Source organism: Dunckerocampus dactyliophorus, chromosome 11 (assembly GCF_027744805.1).
Source record: "Dunckerocampus dactyliophorus isolate RoL2022-P2 chromosome 11, RoL_Ddac_1.1, whole genome shotgun sequence".
In the NCBI taxonomy this organism is placed as follows: domain Eukaryota; kingdom Metazoa; phylum Chordata; class Actinopteri; order Syngnathiformes; family Syngnathidae; genus Dunckerocampus; species Dunckerocampus dactyliophorus.
The window spans coordinates 8537158-8550131 of NC_072829.1; the positions used below are offsets into that span (position 1 = coordinate 8537158).

The 12974-nt window shown below is 43.9% G+C and overlaps 1 protein-coding gene across 2 annotated transcripts; it reads left to right on the forward strand.

The window, feature by feature from the left end:
- Window positions 1-68: 68 nt before the first annotated feature.
- Window positions 69-12700, forward strand: LOC129189447 (rab11 family-interacting protein 1). Of its 2 annotated transcripts, none has more exons than XM_054791078.1 (6): window positions 69-1353; window positions 6017-6552; window positions 7249-7837; window positions 8258-10318; window positions 11021-11150; window positions 11668-12700. In XM_054791078.1, exons 1-6 carry the CDS (start codon window positions 959-961, stop codon window positions 11926-11928), a joined length of 3972 nt encoding a protein of 1323 aa, XP_054647053.1. In that variant the 5' UTR covers window positions 69-958; the 3' UTR covers window positions 11929-12700. The 2 variants fall into 2 exon arrangements, with proteins under 2 accessions (XP_054647053.1, XP_054647054.1); XM_054791079.1 differs by having other exon boundaries at window positions 69-993.
- The last annotated feature ends 274 nt before the right edge of the window (window positions 12701-12974 follow it).

The following is a 12974-nucleotide window of genomic DNA, read 5'->3' on the forward strand; positions in this document are numbered from 1 at the left end:
GGACAGTTTCTGGCTAGCTGTGCTAGCTATCTGGCGAACTTTCTTTATGCATTTGTCTTTTTTTGTGTATTGGCTATATTTTTATAACTAATCATGTTTATATTTAACATGAACATGTTTTATGGAACTATCCAACTCTGTTGATCTATGTGATTATTAATATATTCATATAGTATTGCACTTTAGATAGCACTATTCATGTCACAAGCACAAAGCTGTGTCTTTTATGTGAGACCAATATATTTTTAATGAATTTATTTCTTTAGATCTAGCTGCTCATGCTTTGATGATTTTATTGTTGCAACAGGTTATGTTACATCTGCAGGGAGCAAAATGTTAATGTAAAAGTGAAAGAGACTTTATATCCGGCAGTTTTTAATTGGTTAGATGGAAGCGTTCAGTATTGTTTGAAGGAAATATTCTTTACGTTTGCTTCTTACAAAATGTTTGAATTTAGTCTCTTTCGCCCTGACGTTCGCTAGAGGACGCCAGAGTTGCACTGCGAAGGAACAAAGCATCACTAAAGGACTGCACCACACTCGTCATAGCCTACGTTTTTTCAAACATAAATGCAATTTTAAATTGTTTAACGTGCACTATAAACGTCGTCTAGCCGTTTGTGCCTCTATTTCGTATGATACATCTTTGTCTTGTATCATCCCGTCACGATGACGCAATGACGTACTGCAGATTGGACACACGTGGACCTCAAAGCGACCATGTGACATTGATGGTTCCGCCCAGACGAACTTCAGGATATGTTAACATCTCGTTTTTGTCTTTTTCGTTGGGTATTCTGCAGCTTTAACTGTGCGACATTCTTTTCAGTACACAGTTTGTCTGGCTGGGCCTGGGATGGATGTATGCAGATTGGACCGCCCTGCAGCCTGACGAGTGACCTGGGGCGAACCCGGCCAGGCTCCAAGACGTCCGGTTCGGGGACACAGCTCGGTGCAAGATGATGTCGCTCATCGATCTGGACGATGAACAGCGGTGGGTGCCCACACACGTCAATGTCACGGTGCTTCGGGCGAGGGGGCTGCGGACTAAGAGCAAGCATGGCAGCCGCTACCTGTACGCGGTGGTCCAGGTGGGCAAGGATAAGTACACTACGGGTTTGGTGGACAAGGCCGAGGTGCCCGAGTGGGCCGAGGAGTGCTGCTTCGAGCTCCTCCCTGGCATCCTGGAGGAGGAGGAGGAGGGCGGATGCGGCCGCAAAGCCTACCCGCCAGGCAGCGCCGACCTGGTCCTCACCGTTATGCACCGGGTCCTGATTGGGCTGGACGTGTTTCTGGGTCAGGCCGTCATTCCGCTGGATCGCATGTTCCAGGATGGGACGTGTCCTAGAGACGAGTAAGTGTTTTGGTGTTTAAACGCAGGGTCACATGGTTTGGTTCATGTCACAGTGATCGAAATGTAACATTCTTTAAAAAGTACTTCACTTTTAGGCGTACAGTGGCGTGTAACGCTTGAATTTCAGCACACCTGCACATTTGTTGGCAATACTGCTATTTCTAACTGTAATACCATTTGTTATAACCATGCAACTCACCATCTCAAGCGTAACCCATCAACCCAGGTTCCTTGTTTTGGCCCTTTTAAATTTGTCTTGAAATCTAATAGCGAATCCTTCAGGGTAGATTAGTGTGGATTGTACTAAATGGACTGCTGTTACACCCCCGTTTTTGCCTGACACATTCCAACGACAACAACAAAGATGGACTGCTCTTCAATTCACTGACTTAATATACAGTCTATATAGTATAATGCTTATTTGAAATGTTATCTCACTACTTGTGATACTATCCATAAAAATTCTGTCTTTGCAAATAATTGCAAATTACATCTGCAATTAAATTAACACATATGCTGATTTTGAAATGTCTGTCAGTAAGGTATTCATTTAATTTAGCTTAATCTTGTGCCCCTGTCATTGAACCACAGAGGTAACTGCGGTATTATAAACACCTTTAAAGCGCAATATAGTACAGAAAGATAGTACAGAACCCCTGAGTTGCAGTTAGTGTCATGATGATGCTGTTAAGAGTGGAAGTTTACATGACACATTCGGATAAAATTCCTCATAGCTTCTTCAATTGGGATGACATCCAGTTCATGTCGGGCCATAATATTTTTATCCTGGACTACTGTCAGATACGTGTTTGTGAGACTTGTAAACACTTGAAAAACATGAACACGCGGCCTCTATTAGATGAACAAATTAAAAGGAGTTGTGACTTTGTTTTGGCACAGGTGATGTAACAGCACTCACTGACTAGTGTGATGTTTCCACCATAGCAGGCAGCACATCTGGCTTCAATTGTGGCTTCTCTGCCCGCCCCCTCTACACTCTGTGAAGCACACTCGGAATTTCTCCTTGCTCTTTTTAGGAAAAAAAAAAAAAAAAACAAGTTCACTTGTGGACTTGTCTCAACAAAGATTTAAGAGCTTATATTGTCATACAACTTGCATCAAATGTTGATTTGTTGCTTTGTAAAATGTAGTTGTCGCAGACAGCGGTCACATTATTTTGAGCCCTGCAGCGATATTGGCTGACACAAAAGGCATTTCCAGAAGGAAATCAATCTTTTTTTTTTCATTGTTGTATTTTGTTCTGGTGCACTATACACAGTGGTGTGAAAGTGTTTGCCCCCTTCCTGATTTCTTATTTTTTTGCATGTTTTTCACACTTAAATGTTTTAGATCAGCAAACAAATGTAAGTATTAGTCAATGACAACACAAAAGAATGCAAAATACAGTTTTTAAATGAAACTTTTTATTGTTGAGGGAGAAAGAAAATTTAAATCTACATGGCTGGCCAACCAAAATTACCCTAAGAGCGCAGTGGCGACTCATCCAAGAGGTCACAAAAGACCCCACAACAACATCCAAAGAGCTGCAGGACTAACTTGTCTCAGTTAAGGTCAGTGTTCATGAGTCCACCATAAGAAAGACACTGGGCAAAAACGGCCTGCATGGCAGAGTTCCAAGACGAAAACCACTGCTGAACAAAAATAACATTAAAGCTTGTCTCAATTTTGCCAGAAAACAACTTGATTATCCCCAAGTCCTTTGGAAAAATACTCCGTGGTCTGACGAGACAAAAGTTATACTTTTTGGAAGGTGTGTGTCCCATTACATCTGGCATAAAAGTAATGCCACATTTCAGAAAAAACATCATACCAACAGTAAAATATGGTGGTGGTAGTGTGATGCTCTGTGGCTATTTTGCTGCTTCAGGACCTAGAAGACTTGCTGTGATAAATGGAATCATGAATTCTGCTGTCTACCAAGAAATCCTGAACGAGAATGTCCGGCCATTTGTTCGTGACCTCAAGCTGAAACAAACTTAGGTTCAGCACCAGGACAATGATCCAAAACAAAATGAAGACTTTGGAGTGGCCTAGTCAAAGTTTTGACCTGAATCCTATTGAGATGCTGTGGCATGACCTTAAAAAGGTGCTTCATTCTGGAAAACCCTCCAATGTGGCTGAATTACAACAATTCTGCAAAGATGAGTGGGCCAAAATTCCTCCACAGCGCTGTAAGTGGCCCATTGCAAGTTATCGCAAAGGCTTGATTGCAGTTGTTTCTGCTAAGGGTGGCCCAACCAGTTACTAGGTTTAGTTAGTTAACAGTTAAACCCCACCAGCTGCCCTCTAGACATTATCCCTGCAAGGATAATGAAGGAGGTTATAGATACCATTGATCCCAGCCTTGTTCTATTTATGAACAGCTGCTTCAAATGAGTATAGTCCCCACTGCCCTTAAGCAAGCTGTAATTAGACCACTTCTTAAAAAACCGAACCTAGACCCATCAAGTCTGTCCAACTTCTGTCCAATTTCACATCTGCTCTTTCTGTCCAAGGTCATGGAGAAACTTCTCTTCTCACAACTCGAGTCATATCTGTCTATCCATAATATTGCTAACAAATTTCAATCTGGCTTTAGAACCCGTCACAGCACAGAATCCGCGTTATTGAAAGTACACAATGACATCTTCACAGCCCTTGACGCAAAAAACTCTGTTGTGCTGGTGCTTTTAGACCTTACAGCTGCTTTTGATACTGTGGACCACTCAGTCCTCATCTTCCGCCTTGAACACTGTGTTGACCTACGTGGCTCTGTGCTGAAATGGTTCATGTCATATCTCACCAACAGGACTTTTTCAGTAATGATTAATGACTTCTCCTCTAAAACCGCTCCATTCTCTTCTGGCGTGCCCCAGGGTTCCAACCTGGGGCCCACCTTATTTTCACTATACATGCTACCACTGGGTCCAATCATCTCCAGACACAATATCTATTTTCATTTTTATGCCGATGATATACAGCTCTACCTACCAGTAATGCTCAGTGACAAGAACGCACTAGATCCCCTCCATAGCTGCCTTCATGACATCAGACAATGGCTGTCTCAGAATTTCCTTCATTTAAATGAAGGAAAAACACATTGTTTTTTTACATTGTTTTTACATTGTTTTTACCCCCGATTCACCGAACAGTGAAACCAATTTTGACAGTCTTACCCCTCCTTTTGCTCCTGCCATTAAACCTTGGTGTGTTTTTTGACAACAATCTAAAGTTTGATAAGCAAATTAGTTCTGTGGTCAAAGCAAGTTTCTTCCACCTCAGGCTCCTGGCAAAGGTAAAGCCCTTTTTGTCTAGTACAGATCTCGAAAAAGCGATTCATGCTTTCATCAGCTCGAGGCTTGATTATTGTAATGCCCTCTACACTGGCGTAAAACAGTACCTCCTCCACAGGCTCCAGTTGGTACAAAACGCAGTTGCTCACCTTCTTACTAATACTCCAAAATACTCCCATATCCCTCCAGTTCTCCTTCTCTCCATTGGCTCCCCGTACAGTCTAGAATACATTTTGAAGTCCTTTTATTTGCATTCAAGGCCATTAATGGACTTGCTCCAGCATACTTGGCTGAGCTTTTAACTGTCCATCACCACTCCAGGGCCCTGCGCTCTTCTCAACACACAACATTAGAAGTCCCAAGGATGAAATACAAAAAATGGGGGGATCGTGCTTTTGCTGCATTTGCCCCCACACTTTGGAACTCCCTTCCACCTGCGCTACGATCTACTACAGAGTTGTCAGTTTTTAAATCTTTTTAAAAAACTCATTTATTCAGACTTGCTTACGACACATGATGATTATATGTACTTTAGTTGTGATTCTGTGCCTGTATTTTGATTTTATTTTATTGTTTTAGTTGTTTTTATTCTATCTTATTCGATCTTACCCTGTTGTCATTTGCTATTGCGTGTTTTTACTCTTGTGAAGCACCTTGGGCACCATTGGGATGTTGTAAGGTGCTATACAAATAAACTTTGATTTGATTTGATTTGATTTGATTTAGGGGGCAGTCACTTTTTCACACAGGGCCATGTAGGTTTGGATTATATACTGTGTATGGCAAGGCAAGTTTATTTCATAAGCAGAAGCAGATCAATGTGCTTTGCATAAATGTAATTTTTTTTCACCTTATGTATTATTTTGCCCTTGAATTTGAAGTCACCTGTTCCGTAATTATTTAGTCTTATTCTATTCTCTTATTTTTCTTATCCCTCCTAGATTGCTTTGTTAGATTTTCCTTTTAAGTGTTTAAGTTTATTATGACAATTTTTGCAAAGCTGCTGGGAATGAATGAATTTCTCTTGGAGATGAATAAAGTATCTCATTTTGATATAGTAAATAGTAGGTAGCGGTACTGTACCAAAAATCCACACTAGGGGTGATTCATGGGCCGAGGAAGAAGCCATTAAATGTTGGTGAGAATCTGGATAAAGGTGCAGATACAGAAAACAAAATGATTATGGTACCATTCATCTGCTTGTCCTCCTCCATAAACCAGAAGTAACCTGCTAATTAACAAACAGATGGACTCACACTTCTGTACTTACACTGAGCATTTTGAGTGCTCAAGTGTGTTCACACTGAGAATGACAAACGAGAATGAACCAGAAACAAAAGTGTCCTAACAAAAAGTGTGATACTTCCCAGGTGGTTCAAGCTCCACTCGAAAGCAGGACGAAAGGAAAAGGAACGTGGCGAATTGCAACTGACGGTCCAATTCACTCGCAATAACATGACGGCCAGCATGTTCGACCTGACCGCCAAGGACGAGCAGCGCTCCGCTTTTGGCAAGCTCAAGGATCGCGTCACGGGGAGGAAACGCCCCGACGTGGAGTCGTCCTCTGCCATTCTGCCAGGCCGTTACGCCGCCCTCTCTGCATCCACCGGTCCACAGTCGTTCGGGGACGGGAGCGCCGGTGCAGGCCTGAGGCGAGATAACGCAGAGATAACTGAAGAAAAGAGAAGCAAGATGAAAGATTTCTTCACAGGGAAGCTGCGGAAGTCATCCAACACCAGGTCATGCTCGTCCCTGGCCTCAGAGATCAGCGCCTCTTCCATGGGCAGCGACACCCCTAGCCCTCCGCCTTCTCTAGGCCTGCTCTCGGATCTCCCAAGCTCGCCTATCTACACCACAGTAACAAGAGTGGACGCCCACTGTGGAGAGCGGGATCTGACAAAAACAGGTAGTTTTTTTTTTTTCTTTTACACAAGAGAATGATTGGTTGTAGCTAGCAAGAATGTTAATTATTCAGGGTATGTTGAAGTGATATATAAAAACTATGTTCCAGTATTTCTTTCTTGACATAATTGTACCATTTTTGTTTTTAGACTAAAAAGCTTTCTTGCTAGTTTGAAATGTTAGAACTAGCTGCAAATGCTAAATAACAATTGTGATTCTGAAAACGTTTATGCTGGTTGTTCCAAGGCATGGTAATCCGCAAAGATTGAATTGAGGCAACTGAGGGGCCCAAGTCTGCTAACAACAGTGTCCTAACATCTGTCCCCCAAGGATTATCTCATTCCACGGGAAGAGTGGCCACTAACAAGTTGTTTTGCCACCAGGCTGGGCGAACAACTTCTTGTTGAACAACCCTGAACAATCCCCAGGGTACACACCCACCAGAGACATAGGATAAATGTCCCTCGATTCAACCTTTGTGGATGGCTGGTTGTGATAATTAATCTCAAACTATTTTTAGTTTGACTTAGGCTGTTCGTTTTATTATAATATCATTTGTAGCGCTGCTAACTGGTAGCTTCAGCTTTCTGAACCCAAGCTAAAGGAAATAATTTTTAAATTATGGGCTTCCCCCAATGTTCTGAGACTAAGTACCGAGAATGTTCCGCATTGTTGTAAACGCCTTTGTTTGCCTCCGCAGTGCTCACCTCTCAGCATGCTGCACAGATCCTGACCCACAAGAGAGCCTTTAGCGATGAAGCTAGCAAGATCATAACGTCTGCCCCAAGGGCAAATCCAACTGTGGAGTCCCTCAAAGGTCAAAGCATGTCTCAGTCCAAGTCTTCCTTGTGTATAAATGGCAGCCATGTGTATGACTCCGAGCCGTCGACTCCAAAGAACGCCGGGGCCCTGGCGTCCAAGCTGGTCTTGTCGGAGGATTCTTCCCCACTGTCCCGTTCTCTACAGAACATCACCAAGCGAAGCGAGAACAAAGGTTCCTTTGGCGAGGGTAGACGCTGGTCCTTTGACAAGATGAAGAAAGAGGAAAAGGAGGACGAAAAGGAAGCTCAGCCAGCTGTGATAGAATGTTGTCCTGTGCAGGCAGCAGCGCCAATCCTCCCCTCTGCTGCTGATTCCTCCGACAAAGGGTGGAAGCTAAAAAAGACCTTATTCTCTGGTAGTAGGAGTGATTCTCTCCCTGCAAAATCAGATGGGAACCAGGCCGGATCAACCTCCGAAGGGAGGCTCAGAGGGTGGTTCGGATCCTCAGAATCCCAGAACAAGCCAAGGTGAGTCAATGGGATGTCTGGGCTCCCATCAAGCCTCGATGGCATTTGTTTAAAGTCCTCTCCATCCAGGCTCATCCCAGTTCGGGTTCATTTGCTCCTGAGGGACTAAGTTAGCTCATGTGTCTTCTCATTTCACAGTCATGATGCCACCGAATCACTCCATAGTTTTCACTGCATCCATGTCGATATGAGCTTAGGCAGACGGTTTTCTTCATGCTTGATTATTTTTGCAAATCTGCTTTGCTTCTTTTGATTTTAGTTTCACATCTGATATCTGTGATTGTATCATTTGGCTACTTTTGTGTCTTGAAAGCATAAAGTTAGTGTAGCACAAATGTCAGCTAATATTTTGGTGACTGTGTTTGGGTCCCTGGCGCATGATTGACTAAGAGGACCACTGTGCCCTCTTTTCCTCTACAGGCTGGAAGTTTCTCCCAAAGTAGAAAACACCTCAGCTATATCCCCTCTCATCCCACCTCCTTCCTCACCCCCTGACTCCCATGCTGGGGGTCACTGCTCGCCCGTTGAGAGTCACACCCATCCCATGACCCCTCCATCGACACCTATCTCCCCTTCCAACCCTTTCTTTGAGGATCTGCAGAGGTCCCCCCCTTTTGCACCTGGCTCCTCACCCTCCCTTCACAACTCGCAACCCTCTGGCAACTACACTCCCAGTTCCACTCAAGGTGCTAGCAGCATGGCCTCCATCAAACGGGAGCGCCCCAGGCCTGTCACTAGGCAGATATCGTTGCCTGAGTTTTTACCTAAAGCTGCACTGAAATCCACCATGTCTGAGAGCACACAGCAATGGGAAGACTCGTTTGACACTTTTGCCTCAAGCAGGCTCAACTCACCGAAAGGCAATCAAACTCAGACTCTTCAGGGAACCACTCCAGTATCCATTCTGAGGAGGGCAGCAAACAGCCCTGCCAACAATTGCACACAAGAGTGCCAAATGCGCCAGGAGGAGCCACCGCCTTTACCGCCAAGGAGACCGATAAGAACTCCAGTGAATGAGATATACTCTGATGGCTGGCTTCACAGAGGCCAAGAGCTGGCAGTCCAGAAAGAAGCCTGCTTGCTCTCTCAGACTGGAGTGGCTTCACTGCAGCACGGGAGAGAGGCAGAATGTAAGATACTTCAACCGAGTGTTTCATCTGACAGTGAGACATCAGATTCCCTTAACATTAACACTCAGCCTTACAGAATAATCCCTTCACCAGGATTCAGACCCAAAGAGAGTCTTCAGAAGTTCAAGTATGAACCCCTGGAAGATAACAGTGACTTCTGGGGGGGCGTGCTGTTTGAGCAAGATTTATATGGGCGAGTTGGCATGGGAAACGCTAGACAGCCCACTTTTCCTGTATGTAACAATACAGGACTTAGGAATCTTCTAGCTTGTGATATGTCTGTCGCTGAACTTTTGAGGAAATCGCCAGACTTAAAGGCTGGTCGGACTCCCCCTCTGGTAGAGCCTGTGGAGTCGTCCATTATGAGTCAACCCGCATGTATGAACAATAATGTGACTTACTCACCAAACTTAGGAGATCTGAACATGAATGTGAGCAATTCCAATATCAACTTTATTGATTCCGATGGATCTTCTCAGTCAGAGGCAGTTGATGAGGCCAAAGGCCTAGGCAGCTTGAGTAAGACCGGTCTACAAGTGTCTCAAGATGTTTACCATGAGGAGACCACACAGATGGATGAATTCACCTCAAAAGACACCAGAATACCTGAGAGGAACTCTTCTTTAGAAAGAACCACACCATCTAACACAGCCTGCCAAGTCTCTCCAGTTTGCCAGGAATTTCCTTATGAGACGGACAACGGCGAAACACAGAAGCATCTCATAAGGCATCAACCTGATTTGGAAAGTGATTCCAGTGACGATAAAACAGAGAAGACCAAAAATGACTGTGATGATAACGGGAACCCTCAAGTTGAGACGGAAGTGTGTCCGCGGGTGGTTAGTGCACGTGTTAGACCAAAAGGAATGTCAAGAGTGAGCAGCAGAACTGATATTGGTCCACTTTCTTGTCTCGTTAAGGAAGGCCCGTCTTCGTATCAACCCATTAAATCATCTCTGTCCTCCAATGTGGAATTTGATAGTTTGAGTAAATCACAAACACCTTCAAGCAGTGAGTTTTTATCAGGGGACTTTGACACAGGAAAACCTTCGGAGATCACTTTTGAAGTCCTTCATGCCAGAGTAGCCCCTCATTTGAGAAGCCCTCCAAAGACCGGGCAGGGTTCTTCTCCCACCTTATTGGCTTATGCACCTGCAAACCTCCCCTCATCCCCTGCCTGTTGCCCCTCCATACGTCCCTTAGGGTCACATAGCACTGGGGTCAGTAGGTCTCTGACTGTTGCCCCCTACACATCCTCCACCGCCGAGCAGCCCCAGTTCAATGCACTGCACACACTTTTGCCTGAGGAGACTCGGCCAGCTTGCAACCTGCCCCTGCACCAGGAGAGCAGGTGAGAGTACTCACACTGGGAACCACATGCAGCTCTTCCATAGCTAATGACAGGCGCTTAGTCAAAATGAAAATGACATGTTTATTTTATTTTTTTTGTGCACTTGTTTGCCTGGCTTGTTTGCTGCTTAATGCGTTCACACTGTTGTAAGTTCTGCATTGTGCTGTGCACTGCTTCACATTTATTGTTGTTTCATGTCATGTTTGACTTCCGCAAGCTGGTTCTTGGGCTCCATTTACATTGAAGGTCTTGATGTTCATTTCTGATATCATTGCTGAATATCCGATTCCATGTCTTCTTCTTCTCTGTTTCCGTGATCTTCCCAATACGGCCACCATAGGTGATCCAGTATATATACACCGGTATATATGTCCAACCATGGAATTTAAATGGTGCTTTTGTCATTTTCCTTGTCTTGTGCTTGCCCATGTTTTGTTAGATCCAGACCGGGGTTCCCCAAACTTTTTCAGCTCAAGATCCAAATTAGAAACTCTGTACCTCACTAAACTTACTAAATCCCATCATGTATTGCCATAACATGGATATCCAGTAAACTAATAAGAAACAACACAGAAGACATGAATCAAAAAGCCAATATTGTGTGTGCCTGCTTGCTGATCAATAGAACATCTTAAGTACAGCATTGTACTGTGTAGTGAGTAACATAGTGGTTTATCCATGCTGACCTCTCTACCCTTGCAGATCCCACCCTGTGAAGCCTCTGAGTCAGTCAGAGAAGAAGGAGAGTCGTTCAGTCCTGGAGAAACTGAAATCCACCATCAATCCGGGACGCTCTGCCCAGCAGGTGGCGGCCGAGCCGGAGAAAATACAGGTGACTTAAATCTTCGTCATCTGCATGGTGAAATTAGCAGTTTTTCTGCTAGCATGCGCCTAATTCCTAAGAGGTATGGCTCTGTGTTAATGGCCAGACAGTCAAGTCATTAAAACGCCATAGTAAATCACAGAAGGATTCGCCAGACTAATGCCTCAGCAAGCATTTCTTAATACTGTAGTGCAATCAATACGCTGTGGGGCATTAAATCTTGTGATGACTTCATTTGCTTCCTGCTATTCAGGTATAACTTGAGCATGAAAATGACTTTTCTCATACGGAATCCAGAAATGTTGCATAAAACACGACCTGAATAGCAGTGAAAGGTTGCATGATGACAGAAAGTGTGACCCATTATCACGTATGGGGACTATTGATCCAAAAACAGAATCAACGGTTGAACAAACCTGTGTGCGCATCTTCTGATAATCCACCCTATTCCACTTTTTCCAATGAACAACCACTTTTAATTAAAGCCAAAGAGTCTCATTTGAAAAGTCTGTGTGTCCCCCAACAGGAGCCCGCAGAGGACCGGTGCGCCTTGTACCAGCACCTGACCAATATGGAGCTCATCTCCTTGCTGCTGCAGCAGGACATGGACATGCACAAGCAGCAGGCGGCGTCCGATCGCCAGCAGGCTCAGCTGGAGAAGTGCGAGGGCGAGCTGAAGAAGGTCAAGGCGCAGGTCCGCGACTTGGAGGACTACATCGACAACCTGCTGCTGCGCATCATGGAGCAGACTCCCACGCTGCTGCAGGTGCGCTCCAGACACAAGTGAGGGCGGCGCCACCACGCCTCCTTCGTTGGGAAATAGCAAAGTCTTTAAATAATGTTGGACAGAGACGACGATTGATACTGCCCCGTTAAGACATCATTACACAACATGCATGCAGCTAATGCAGTGTTACACCAAAAACACCATAAGAGAGAAGCTTCAGTTAAGCAGATGCTTATTCATGCTTACTAGAAGAAGCTGTGTTGTTGCTGTCAGAACAAATTCAAATGTAGCAATTAAACTAGTAGTAATGATAACATATTTTATTATTACACTATATTTCACTAGTAGAACATTAATAATAATTTATTAATATATTAAATGCAATGTAAAATACTGACAGGTTAGAAATAAATTATGTTTTAGCACTGCATACATGATATATTTTGAAGAATTGACATTTTGAAAACTTGGTTCCTTTGCTGCTTTGTTCCAGCTGCAGGCTAAACCAACAAGAATGTTGTTATATTTTCACGCTACTGTAGTCAAGAAAAAATATTCCTGCAAAAGACATGTTAAGATATTCCTAAAGCGCCCCACCCTACCGCAGTGTTATATATTATTACTAATAATAAAGTGTAAACCTTACTGTGCAAGTGTATGGCTTGGTGTTGACTGTCTGCTGTGATGCTCAGTCCTGACCACTAGAGGGAGCACTCACTCCAACTGTTACCTTCATGCCAAAAAAAAATAACTCCCATCATTGTTCCATTCAGGGTTTTTTTCTTTAAATGTATTGTATATTTGTTTTAAAAAATATATATTTATTAAAAAAGGAGAGTTCATGAAAAGGACAATCACCACTATTGTTTGCCTTTTGGTGCACACAGTCCAAACCTATCATTCTTTTATTTTTGTATAACCCAAACATTCTTTGTATATATCTCCAGGCTGTTATCAGAGCTGCGAGATCGATAAGGAGCAGTTATGTAACCGGTGCTCATCATCGATCATTCGGGATGTGTAGTCAAGCGCTGTTGCTATGCTAGCGCTGGCGAGGGCGAGAGGACACCATCTCCCAGCAGGCTTCGCGGCAGCAGGCAGCAGCC

Bases quoted from the DNA above. Each gene is read 5' to 3' on its own strand.
- LOC129189447 (XM_054791078.1), top strand. From the start codon at position 959: ATGATGTCGCTCATCGATCTGGACGATGAACAGCGGTGGGTGCCCACA. The intron at 1,354-6,016 runs GTAAGTGTTTTG...GATACTTCCCAG, and splicing joins GGGACGTGTCCTAGAGACGA to GTGGTTCAAGCTCCACTCGA. The intron at 10,319-11,020 runs GTGAGAGTACTC...CTACCCTTGCAG, and splicing joins CCCCTGCACCAGGAGAGCAG to ATCCCACCCTGTGAAGCCTC.